Source organism: Castanea sativa, chromosome 4, assembly GCF_040712315.1.
Source record: "Castanea sativa cultivar Marrone di Chiusa Pesio chromosome 4, ASM4071231v1".
NCBI classification, from domain to species: Eukaryota; Viridiplantae; Streptophyta; class Magnoliopsida; order Fagales; family Fagaceae; genus Castanea; species Castanea sativa.
Genome location: NC_134016.1, coordinates 2,947,602 through 2,959,379, shown reverse-complemented (window position 1 = coordinate 2,959,379; position 11,778 = coordinate 2,947,602). Strand labels below are relative to the sequence as shown.

The 11,778-nt window shown below is 34.6% G+C and overlaps 1 protein-coding gene across 1 annotated transcript; it reads left to right on the top strand.

Annotated features, from left to right (window-relative positions):
• The first annotated feature begins 953 nt into the window (after positions 1-953).
• LOC142631304 (mitogen-activated protein kinase homolog MMK1) lies at positions 954-11,243 on the top strand. Its single transcript, XM_075805448.1, has 6 exons — positions 954-1,440; positions 1,522-1,651; positions 4,486-4,623; positions 5,613-5,945; positions 8,402-8,582; positions 10,746-11,243. The coding sequence occupies exons 1-6, from the start codon at positions 1,172-1,174 to the stop codon at positions 10,916-10,918; spliced, it is 1,224 nt and encodes a 407-aa protein (XP_075661563.1). The 5' UTR covers positions 954-1,171; the 3' UTR covers positions 10,919-11,243.
• The last annotated feature ends 535 nt before the right edge of the window (positions 11,244-11,778 follow it).

The window sequence follows — 11,778 nt, the reverse complement described above, 5'->3', positions numbered from 1 at the left end:
TTTATTATACTTCTATATAATACTATAAATGTCTTCACTTCCTTGCTTATTATATAGAAACATTATAAATATAATTGTGGTTATTTTTAATTGCACATCTTTGTATATGCACTAATTTTAAGTTAGTCATCCACTAATCTCAAGTTTATCATCCCTTTTGAGTCATTTATGTTCATGTTAACCTTCAGATTAAACAAATAATTAATTTGTCAATTAAAATACCTAATTAGTCATTGAATTTTTATTCCATGCACTAAAAAGTACATCCTTCTCTTGGAGTTGAGCCAATGGGACTTTAATACTTCATTAATTATAATTAATTCTTTTAATAATCAATTATAATTACTCATTTATTATTATGACTTGTTTTAAATTATTTAAAATTAAACCTGTGCTTTAATTCACATACATGATCTTATAAATCACTAAGTAATGGATTAAAGAAGATTCCTCCAACTTGATTTGGAGAAACACTTCATCTAAAATAAAAGTAAATTGTAATTTTCTAAAGAAATTTTTTTTTGAATTTTTTATTATCAAAAAAATTTCAATTTTTTATTTTCAAAAAAATTATTTTTTGGGTTACACACTTACACTTACACTTACACATCTCCAAACCCAATTTTTTATTATTATAAAAACAACAAAAATAATTTTTGCTTTGAATATTGGAAACAGAATTAAGTTAAATCAATCAGAAAACAACAAACAAAAAAAAAGTAAAAAACAAAAACAAACTCACAGTTGTTGTAAAAACAGAATTTGATTTTTTTTTTTTTTTTTTTTGAAGAAAAAAACAGAATTTGATAGATAAAATATATTAGTTAGATAAAATTAGTTTTTTTTTAGTATTTAAATAAAAAATCCAAAATATATATATATATATACACGTCACACATTGCATTCGCACTCATATATATCAACAAAATTAACCAACCCAAAAAGGAGAAAACATACCATACATTCACTCACACACAAATACATACACAAACACAACAACAACAACAATCATTTCATTTCATTTCATTTTCTTTTATACTTTATATTGGTTTTGTTTTTTGTTACTTTACAACAAATTTACGAGTAGAAAGAAAGAAGAGCTTTTGAAAGACAGAGAAAAAAAACAAAAGAAAAACGACAATCATTATCGAAATCAATCAGATCAGAAAAAATGGACGGCGGAGGAGCAGTGGACGGTGGCGGTGGTGTGCCAGGTCATCCTGGCGGAGGAGACGCCGTGATGACGGAGGCTCAGCCGGAGTCTCAGAACTCGATGATGCCGATGTCGGCGACGGCGACTACGACGGAGAACATATCGGCGACGTTGAGTCACGGAGGGAGGTTTATTCAGTACAATATCTTCGGCAACATCTTCGAAGTCACCGCTAAGTATAAGCCTCCCATTCTGCCGATCGGCAAAGGCGCCTACGGCATCGTTTGGTCTCTATTTCTCTCTCTTTGTTTGATTTCTTCAATTTCGTTTTTTTTGTTTTTTTCTGAATCGGAGAATTTTTGGTTCAGCTCGGCTTTGAATTCGGAGACGAATGAGCACGTGGCGTTGAAGAAGATTGCGAATGCGTTCGATAACAAGATCGATGCGAAGAGGACTCTTCGTGAGATCAAGCTGCTTCGTCATATGGATCATGAAAATGTAAAACTCTTTCTCTCTCTCTCTCTCTTTTAATTTTGCTTCGATTTAATGCTTAATTTGGTTTAGTGATTATTGATTACTTAGCTAAAACTGGAAAAAACAGCTGATTAGGTATAATAGTGTGTTATGAAGTGTATTTAATTAATGGTAATGGTGAATGAGAATTGACAAATTTTTTCAATTTATTGCTTAATTGGTTCAGTAGTTAGTAATTATTTCGTTTTTAATAGAAATTTGATTGCTTTATGTCACTTAGCAAAAACTGGAAAAACAGTGAATTAGGAATAATAGTGTACGTAAATGTGTTTTGTTGTGTTGCTTATTTAATTCAAGTTGTTAAATGAGGAATTTAGTTATGCATTGAAATTATGTTAATATCGCCTTTTTCAGGTATAAATTCAAAATAAGTGTCGATTTTGCTAAAAAGTTCAGTCTTTTGTATTTTCTTGATCTCTTCTAGTGTTTTAGGAAATGAATGATAATAGAAAGCAGTCTTTAAATTAAGCCGAAACTAATTCAGATTTAAAAAAAAAAATTTGATAAGTAAATAACTTCATTGAAAAATAGGTGAGAAAAGACAATGAAAAGAGAAGGTATAAATCATGCAAAGAAGCAAAAGTAGGTACTCAAGAATCAGTTGCCCACTCAAATGAAGTCTTAAAGAACAAGAGCTTCAAATCATGAATCGATCTTTCATTCCCTTCAAAAGTATGTGCATTCATTTCTTCTCAAATACCCCACATTAGGCAATAAGGGATCATACTCCAAATCACCGTAGTTCTGTGTCTATTGAACTTGCCTGGCCAACTAGCTAAAAGCTTCACAACACCAAGTGGCATGACCCAATGGGCCCAAATAATGAGCACACCCTATTCCATTACTCTTGAGCTATAGGGCCATGTATGAGTAAGTAATCAATAGGCTCCCCATTCTGCTTACGCATACACCGCCAATCCACCACAACCACTTGCCGCCTCCGGAAATTATCAACAGTCAAAATTTACCCCAACACTGCAGTCCAAATGAAACTAACCTCTGTAGGCACTTTCAGTTTCCACAATGGCTTCCATGGAGAAAATAACGGATTAGTGGGTTTTAGTGACCAATAATAACTGATTAGCATTGCGTATTATGGCGTCTGGCATTTTAGTAAGCTTGTGATCATTGTGGTGTAGTTCCCAATCTTTGCTTAGCTGAATAGATCTCATTCTTAATTTTCTTAACTGTACACCATTTTAAGTTGCTACAATTATACAAATACCTGACCAATGCAATAATGCAATGATTACACTTATCTTTGGCAATTCAGCACTGAATTAGATTTCTTGATATGATCTTGAAGGGTCCTTGAATAAGGTTTGATGTTTAAGGGTTTAGGTAATGAAAAGGTTAGATCTTTAATATGTTTGATGGCTGTTTAGTACTACAACAGAAAATAAAACGAGAAATAAAGAAAGTTGTTTTTTGATGATGTGGAACTTCACCGAGGCAGGGCTCTTAGGACCCACCACAGGGGAGTAAACCACGGATACACGATCCTGCTTGCCAAAACCATGTATCAAGTAATCCAGGTGAACTCTTACGGTTTTTTTGGAATAGAGAGGTCAAACCTAGAATATCTTAGTCTATAGCTCATCCCAAGCCTCCAACCACTAGCCTAAACACTGACGATGAGAATAAATAAAGATAAATGCTAGGTAATCACATTTAGGTTTTCCTAAGCAATTGCGCTTAAGTACAGGGTTGTGTTCTTCTCTATTATATATCTTCCGCTACTTATAAAAAAAAAAAAGTAAAAGAAGATAATCACATGAAGTTTGAAACAATATGCTGGAATTTTAATAAAATTAATCTTGCTATCAATGTTATTGACTACAATAAAGCCTTTGAACCATTTTAGGCTATTGCTAAATCCTTTAAGGACTAGGACACTAAATAAACTACTTTAGACTTATCAAAATAACAAAGAAAACAATAGTTAAGAATTTTTAAACCAATAAGAATTTGACTCAAGATACAAAATAAGACTCATGGACCGTGGGTACAGCGAAGGACAGTCCATTTCAGAAAATCCAGATGTTACCAAATTGCCCTTAGAAAGAAATGTAATTGTACCAGCTAAAGTAAAGAAACTTTATGCTAAGACTTATAAAAAATAATAATAATAACTAAAGTAGCTTATGAAAGGTGGCAAGGAGGCCCTGCATCACAATTTGACCACACTTCTTGAATATTTTTGTTTTTAATCTTGTTTTTCCTCAAAGTCCTCTTTACTATCTGCATCATGTACACCATTTTATGTTCCTACGCTTATACAAACAGCTGGCTACTAAATTAAGTATGATCTTTACCAATTTAGGATGAGTGTTGCATACAAAATATAATTTTATAATTCTTTAGGTGTACTTTGGGTACTTTTATTTGGTTGTAAGATAGTAGCAATTATTAGATAGCATATCCTAATCTTTTTCTTTTTGGCCATAGTATAATATGAGGTCCATTATATATTTTTGTCTTACCTATTTCAATGAGCTCTAGATCAGATTACATCTCTCCTATGAGATAGGATGGAGGATGAGACCCATTGGATTCATGTGTAAGTTACCAATAAAAAAATGTTTACTTTTCTTTCCTACATATAAATCATCACAAGTTTATGATCTTGTGGTAGGCATGCTGTTTAGCTGTTGTTTTGGTTGTGTTATTTATTCTTTTCATTGGTATAAGAATCTCCTCTAACCCTATGTTTATTTATTCTTTTTGTGGTGGGCATCCTGTTTAGCAATAATTAGCGTATTCCCATTCAATTAATATTGCTTTCATTTGTTATGCAGGTTGTTGCAATCAGAGATATAATACCACCACCACAGAGGGAGGCATTTAATGATGTTTATATTGCATATGAGCTAATGGACACTGACCTGCACCAAATTATTCGTTCCAATCAAGCTTTGTCAGAGGAGCATTGTCAGGTTCAATTCTAAGAATTTCGCTATATTTTGTTTCCCTTTATGATAGCACCAGTTTGTTGCATCAGCAAAGACCTCATATGATTTGAGTCTTTGACTTCTGACAGCCCTTATTAGAATCAACAACTATACAAAAGGCAAAAAACTATCAACTGGACAAAGTTTGACAGCACAGCAGTCTAGTATTAACTGCATTAAATTGGTTTCTTAATTTGCTCATCCGGGGTCATGCTTCAAGCCAAATGAGAGGCACCATGTCTTTTCTTACTTCCCTTAATGTCTACATCAAGTTCGCCTGCATTTCTTTTACCTGTTCAGTTAAAAATTGAATGATATTTTTCCATTGTGGGGCTGTCATTTTCCTTTATTAAATGTGACATCCTTGCACACGAACTGAAAATCTGATGAATGCAAAACCAAAGTGGCACTATCATTTATAACCTTCTTGAAGTTGTTTATCACTGAATCTGTTCAGCTTGCTGGTGAAAACTTTAAAGAATCAAAGCATGGCCTATGGGGACCCGAATGTTCACTTTTAAATCATTTCTTGACATCTTAGTTAAGCTATATAGAAATTGTTACCTGGAGAACATCAATACCAGAACTTTGTTGGAAAATGCCTTGTACAAGAACAAGCATTGTAGGGGTTAAAACTTTTCATCTTGAATTGGGTTTGAAAAATTTGTACAACAACTTCCTTTGTATGATTGGATCCAAATGGTACTAAAGCAATCAAGGTAGCTTGGAGATTTGTAGCACATGTTTTAGTTAGGTGTTATCCTTATAGAGATGGTTGTTTAGAATGCTGTGGAGCCATATGTCTCCTTGCGATGTTTCTTGGCTATGTGATGACCTGTACCTGGTTCTCTCTCCCCCCCCCCCCCCAAATCCCCAATTATGGCTTTGACTTGTTCAACTGTAAATGTTTAGAAGTCACTGTATCTGTCAGCCTCAGATTAAAATAACTAATGCTTTTTAAATGTTTTATGCAGTATTTCCTTTATCAGATCCTTCGTGGATTGAAATACATACATTCTGCTAATGTTCTGCACAGGGACTTAAAGCCCAGCAATCTTCTTTTAAATGCTAATTGTGACTTGAAAATATGTGATTTTGGACTAGCTCGTGTCACCTCTGAAACTGATTTCATGACGGAATATGTTGTTACAAGATGGTACCGTGCACCAGAGCTTTTATTGAACTCTTCAGATTACACTGCAGCTATTGATGTGTGGTCAGTTGGTTGTATATTCATGGAATTGATGGATAGGAAACCTCTGTTTCCTGGAAGAGATCATGTGCACCAGCTACGTTTGCTTATGGAGGTAATCTTATCTTCCATCTTTCTATTGTTATATTGTTAGTTTCTGGAAAAGCAGGATCTTCCAATTACAAGTTCTCTTATATTTATTGCTTTTTCCTGCATATTCTCTTTATTCCATCTACTTAAAAGACTTTATAAATTTTATGCTTTTTGCTTAATCTGGAGCTTTTTACATAATCAGGTGACATTGAGGTTGTACTTTTAGGGTCATTGAACAGTTTTTTTTTTTTTTTTTGGATAAATAACGAAATATCATTAATCAAAAAGACCCAGGTACACTGAGAGTGTACATGGAAAAGAGTACATCAAGATTGTAAATTACAATGATCAAGCATAGCAAAAAAATTAGAACAAGAAAAAGAAGAAAAAACAGAACACCAATCAAACAAAGAGTGGAGGAGGAGAGATTTGATCTCAAGAAATTGAACAGTTTTATTTAAATGGCATTCTTCCACCTCACCTTTATTGAACTGCATACCATCTCAAGTACATGTAATCATGAATGAGATTCTTACATTTTAAGTGGACCATTTAAAAATAAAAAAAAAAAATCAATATTCATGCTCTTGCAAATCAAAAAAACGTCAATGCATCAGTCCGATTTATCACTATAAATCTTCAATCTCCTTTGATGGGAGAAGGGTTAGGGATCCATAAGCTAAGCACTTTTAATCCTCTTAGGTTTATGGTTATGCAGACTAGAGAGGAATGATCCAGCCCCGGAATTATTATTTTTTTTTAATCAAGTTCATTGGAAGATTACTTTATTACTACTTCACAAGTTTGTCTATTCAAGACTTATTTTATGGGGCCCATGTGTGGCCTCCAATTGAAGTAAAAGTCATGTGGTTTTAAAGGTCTAGTTATTTATTTTAGGGTTAAAACAGTTTTAATGGTTTTTATTTAGCAAGTTATAAAAACCATGTGTCTGGAAAGCATGTGTCTAGCATTTGGCTGCAGATACTCTATTTGCCAAGATCGGTTGCGGATACTCTATTTGGCTGGTGGAATTGGCCTGGAAAGCATGTGTCTAGCATTTGGAATTTAGTTCTATTATGCTTGATGTGGTGTCTTTGGAGGGAGAGAAATAGGAGGACATTTGAGGACATAGAAAGTTCGGATGACCAACTATTGGCTACTTTTAGTGGCTCACTGTTTGACTGGTCTAGGGCTTGGGGACTCACCTCTAGTGACTCTCTCCCTATGTTCCTTAGCTCTCTCATGTGTAATTAGTATATTTTCCTTTCTTTTTTCTTTTTTCTTTTTTCTTTTTCTTTCCCTTTGTACTTTTCTCTCTGCCTTATGTTTTCTGCATAAGGTAGTGTTCTTGAATATATATCTTTATTACTTATCAAAAAAAAAGTTATAACAGTTTGTCCATGCTAAGACGGCAACTTTGGCAGTGTACTCTCTCTCTCAAATACGGTGAAGCCTTTGTTGGGAGGGGGGAGGGAGGAGGGTGGGGGGGGTAGTAGAGAGGGTGGTTAGAGATTATATGGAGTTAGTCTTTCAAAAGGCATTTAGAAGGGTGGGATACTCTTTCACGTTTTGTAAAATTCTCTTGAGGGAGACAGCCTATGAAATTGATTACGGCATGATCTGTGGTGTGGAAAACTGTCTAAAAAATGATTTTCTTGAATTATTTTGGATTGGAACTGGTAAGAATGCCTCAGCTGCCTCGTATTTGAGTGATTAACGTGTATAGAATACTCAATTTACCTGGTTACCTCAGGATTGGGAATTGGAGGGTGGAGATTTTCTTGGATTTGTTATAATTTGATCTCCTTAATAGATTAGAGGAGGTTCAAATAATGTGAAAACCTTTCAAGGCTGAAACATTTGGAGTTTGGTCTTACCATGAAGCTCTGAGGGGTGCTATAGGGGTTCGCTTTCCTTGGAGGAGTATCTGGGATGCAATGGTACCCCATTGCATGGGCACAGCCTTAGACAAAATTTTAACTGTGGAAGATCCTAGGAAATGTAACATGTTGACTGTTGAATGGTGCTGCATGCCCAAGAATAGCGGGGAATGAATGGAACATCTTCTACTGCATTGCATGGTAGTGGTAACTAGGGATATTTGATCTTTTGAGTGGGCTCTATATACAGTTTCATGGTTAATGCCAAGAACAGTGGCACAAATGTTAAGCTTTTGGATAGGAAATTTTCAGAAGCATGGAAATTCTAAAGCTTGGAATGTGGTACCTTTCTTCATCTTGTGGAAAATTTGGCAAGAGTGAAATAGTAGAATGATGAAGTTGGAACAGCCAACCCATAAGATCAAACAATCTTTTAAAGATATTTTTATAATTGAGTGATAGTGGTAGGACATTTTCCTTTGCTGTTTTAAAATATGTGGATACTCAATTTTAAAATTGTAATCCTTGTAATGCTGTTGTACTCGTTGGTTTTTATCGAAGAAAAAGTTTTTTATTTTATTCAAATAAAATCTTGCAGCTTATTGGCACCCCAACAGAAGCTGACTTGGGATTCTTGAATGAAAATGCTAAAAGATACATTCGGCAACTTCCTCTTTACCGTCGGCAGTCCTTAACTGAAAAGTTTCCACATGTCCATCCTGCAGCCATTGATCTTGTTGAAAAGATGTTAACATTTGATCCCAGACAGAGGATTACTGGTGAGTTTATGCTTCTTACTGTTCTGTGCATAACAATACAAGTATCAACTCGTATCATCTAAGCCCTACTCTCAACTAAGCTTTGCAGTACAGTAGTAGTTTAATTGTATAATTTATACCACGTGTCACAGTTTTATATATAAATGGATCTGTTTCAGTGTTTAGACACATTTTTGGTCTGGCATAACTTGTTTTTGTCACGTATCTTGTGTGCGTGTGTGCTACTACAGATGTTCATGGATTTAGTCAATATATTGAAAAAAAATTTGAATTTTTTGACATATTCCTTTAGTATGCCATTCTTTTGTGCATTTGATATACGACATTTGTTTAAATTTATGGATTGGATTGACCTACCCTCATACTTGGTCTTGGGTAGGGTGTTCTTTAGCTTTTTGCCTAATTTTTTGTTTAATATTTCGAAGTGGCAATATTATTGTTACATGTGAAAGTGCTACAATGTAGACAAACATGTATTGCATATTTGATATATTAGCTGCAGTCTCAATTTTATATATCTTCCAGTTTGGAAAGAATCAAGGTACTAGCCTTCTTCTCTTTAGGGGGAGGTGAACCCTTATACTTTATATGAGAACAAAAAACCAGAACTAACACTGAGCTTATTGATGTGTTGTGCACTAAGTGCATATATATAGGATATCTACCTTTAGACCAATGGTGCTGATATTAGAAGAATTAAGGCATATGATGATAGTGGGTGAAAGGTGCATGTAAAAAACATGTCTGGACAGCATGTATGTCTATTTTCAGCATCTCTAAGGACTTATTTTCTCAGGAATGCCCACTTCCATTTCCATTTACTGCCTATGTTCCTTAATACTGTGGTAGGTAACACTAGGAGACATTAGATGCCTGACTCACTAAGGGCATATCAGAAGTAATTTGCGACATCAAGACCTCTTATTATAACCCCTCACTTGAGAAAACTCCTTTTTTTCCCTTTAAAAATCTTGTTGGAAGCTTGCAAGGAGTAGAGGTTTTGAGGTTAGAGGTTTTTATCTTTCTTTCTACACTCCTACTTGCTCTTTCCCATGGAGGTTGGTGTGGCAATCAAAGGTTCCTCCAAGGGTGGCTTTCTTTTCATGGTCAGCTTCTTTAGGTAAGATTCTTACAACTGATAACCTTCACAAAAGGCATATTATTGTTCTTGATTGGTGTTACGTGTGTAAGAGGTGTGGGGAGTCGCTAGATCATCTTCTTCTTTATTGCCCTATAGCTTTTGAGATGTGGTCCTTGGTGTTGTGTTTGTTTGGACTTCAATGGGTTATGCCTTTTAAGGTGATTGAGTTGTTTGAGTCTTGGCAAGGTAAATTCAGGCGATATTGCAATATTGATTTTTGGAGACTTGTGCTGCATTGTTTGATGTGGTGTATTTGGAGTGAAAGGAATGCTAGATGCTTTGAGGGATGTGAACGGTCATTGCTAGAGATTAAGTTATTTTTCTTACATACTCTCCTTGATTGGAGTATGGCTTTGTTGCATTTTTCTTGTTTTTCCCTTCTTGTTTTGCTTAAACATTGTAATTTTGGTTCTTCATTTTTGCCCCCACAGTACATCCCCAATGTACTTGGGTTGGCTATTTTTTTTATTAATAAAATTGTTTGTTATCTATCAAAAAAAAAAAAAGAGAAATTAAGTCATAGGTTCAATTTCTGAATCCAAGCTCAACCATGGTGATTTTGTACAACCTTAGTGGTGTAATCTTGCCATTCAAAATGCTAGATTGACTACCTAAACTCTATAATTCATATATATAGATAACTTGTTCTTTAGCCATTATTTTTGTCTTAAAAAAGATTTTCACATAAATTTTCCCTGAAAACCGAGGTGTCTAATGCATCAAATATATGCATCCTCTCCTTCACAGCAGGAGTCCACACTCTATGAGGTGGAGGAATGCATAAAATAATTATTGCACAAGAACCTCATCCATTGTGTCCATGAACATTACAGAATTGCATTTTCATCAGGCCACATATAGTTTTAAATTTGGAAGTCAATTCATGTTTTTTTTTTTTTTTTTGGCTTCTGATATATTACTTTTCTAATGATTAATAGTGAAGTCACGTAATTCATAATTTTTTGTGGTTATTTCTGTAACAATATTGAAAACTCTGACATGTGATTTTCCACTTGGAACAGTTGAAAACGCGTTGGCTCACCCCTACCTAACATCTCTGCATGACATCAGTGATGAGCCTGTGTGCATGACTCCCTTCAGCTTTGATTTTGAGCAGCACGCACTGACTGAGGAACAAATGAAGGAGCTGATCTATCGAGAGGCCCTTGCATTTAACCCCGAGTATCTGCACTAACAAGCTGTGCTTTATTTGATCAGTGTTGTCTCTCTGCTTTATACCCTCGCTGATTGATCTCTTCATGTATATATATGCTCCATTCCAAACTGGGTGGATCTGGAATTGATTGGTTTATGGGCAGAATTAAGGGACTGGAACTAGTGTAATGGTGTTTGTATCGGCTGTTTTGCTGTTATTTTTTCTATTTATTTTTATTTTTATTTTTATTTAAGCCAACATCTGATGAACAGATCTCTCTCTCTCTCTCTCTCATAAGTACGTGCAAATTTGTAGTTTCAGATTTGAGAGTAGAAAACAAATTAAAAAAACAATTTCTGATCCTTTGTACTCTTTCTTCCACAAATTCTGATCGTGGTTTGATTCTTGGTTTATATTTTGGAATAAATTAGTAGAAACCGTTCCAGTAATGGCCTGATCAATGAATTTTATATGAAGAATTGTGGTCTTTGTACTCAAATTTTCCAGGAGATAAAGCCATTAGTAATTGTCATGTTCAAGGGGTATGGCACCCGTGATTGAACAAACGTACATTTGTCTTGGAAAGCTGTGTATATTTTGGTAGCGTGGAAGTCTAGGCAAGCAAATTTTGTAAAAAAATTTCTACAACTCTAGTATGGTTAACTATGAGCAAAAAGTCAATATAAAAGTAATTGTTCTCAACTCATAATTGACTACTTCAACAAGTTGTGACAAATAATATGATCCTAGAAGAATTGTTCAATAGTAGATGCTTTTTAAGTAAAATTGTACCATAACCTTCTCTTTGATGCTCATCCTCAGCACACCTTCACTTCCAATGCTTCCCTTCTTTTCTTTTTCGAGTGGGAACTTTCATTTGCTTATAATTAAAATATATA

Coding starts and splice junctions, on each gene's coding strand:
- LOC142631304 (XM_075805448.1), top strand. CDS start 1,172: ATGGACGGCGGAGGAGCAGTGGACGGTGGCGGTGGTGTGCCAGGTCAT. Junction 1,652..4,485: donor GTCATATGGATCATGAAAAT/GTAAAACTCTTT, acceptor TTTGTTATGCAG/GTTGTTGCAATCAGAGATAT. Junction 4,624..5,612: donor TGTCAGAGGAGCATTGTCAG/GTTCAATTCTAA, acceptor TGTTTTATGCAG/TATTTCCTTTATCAGATCCT.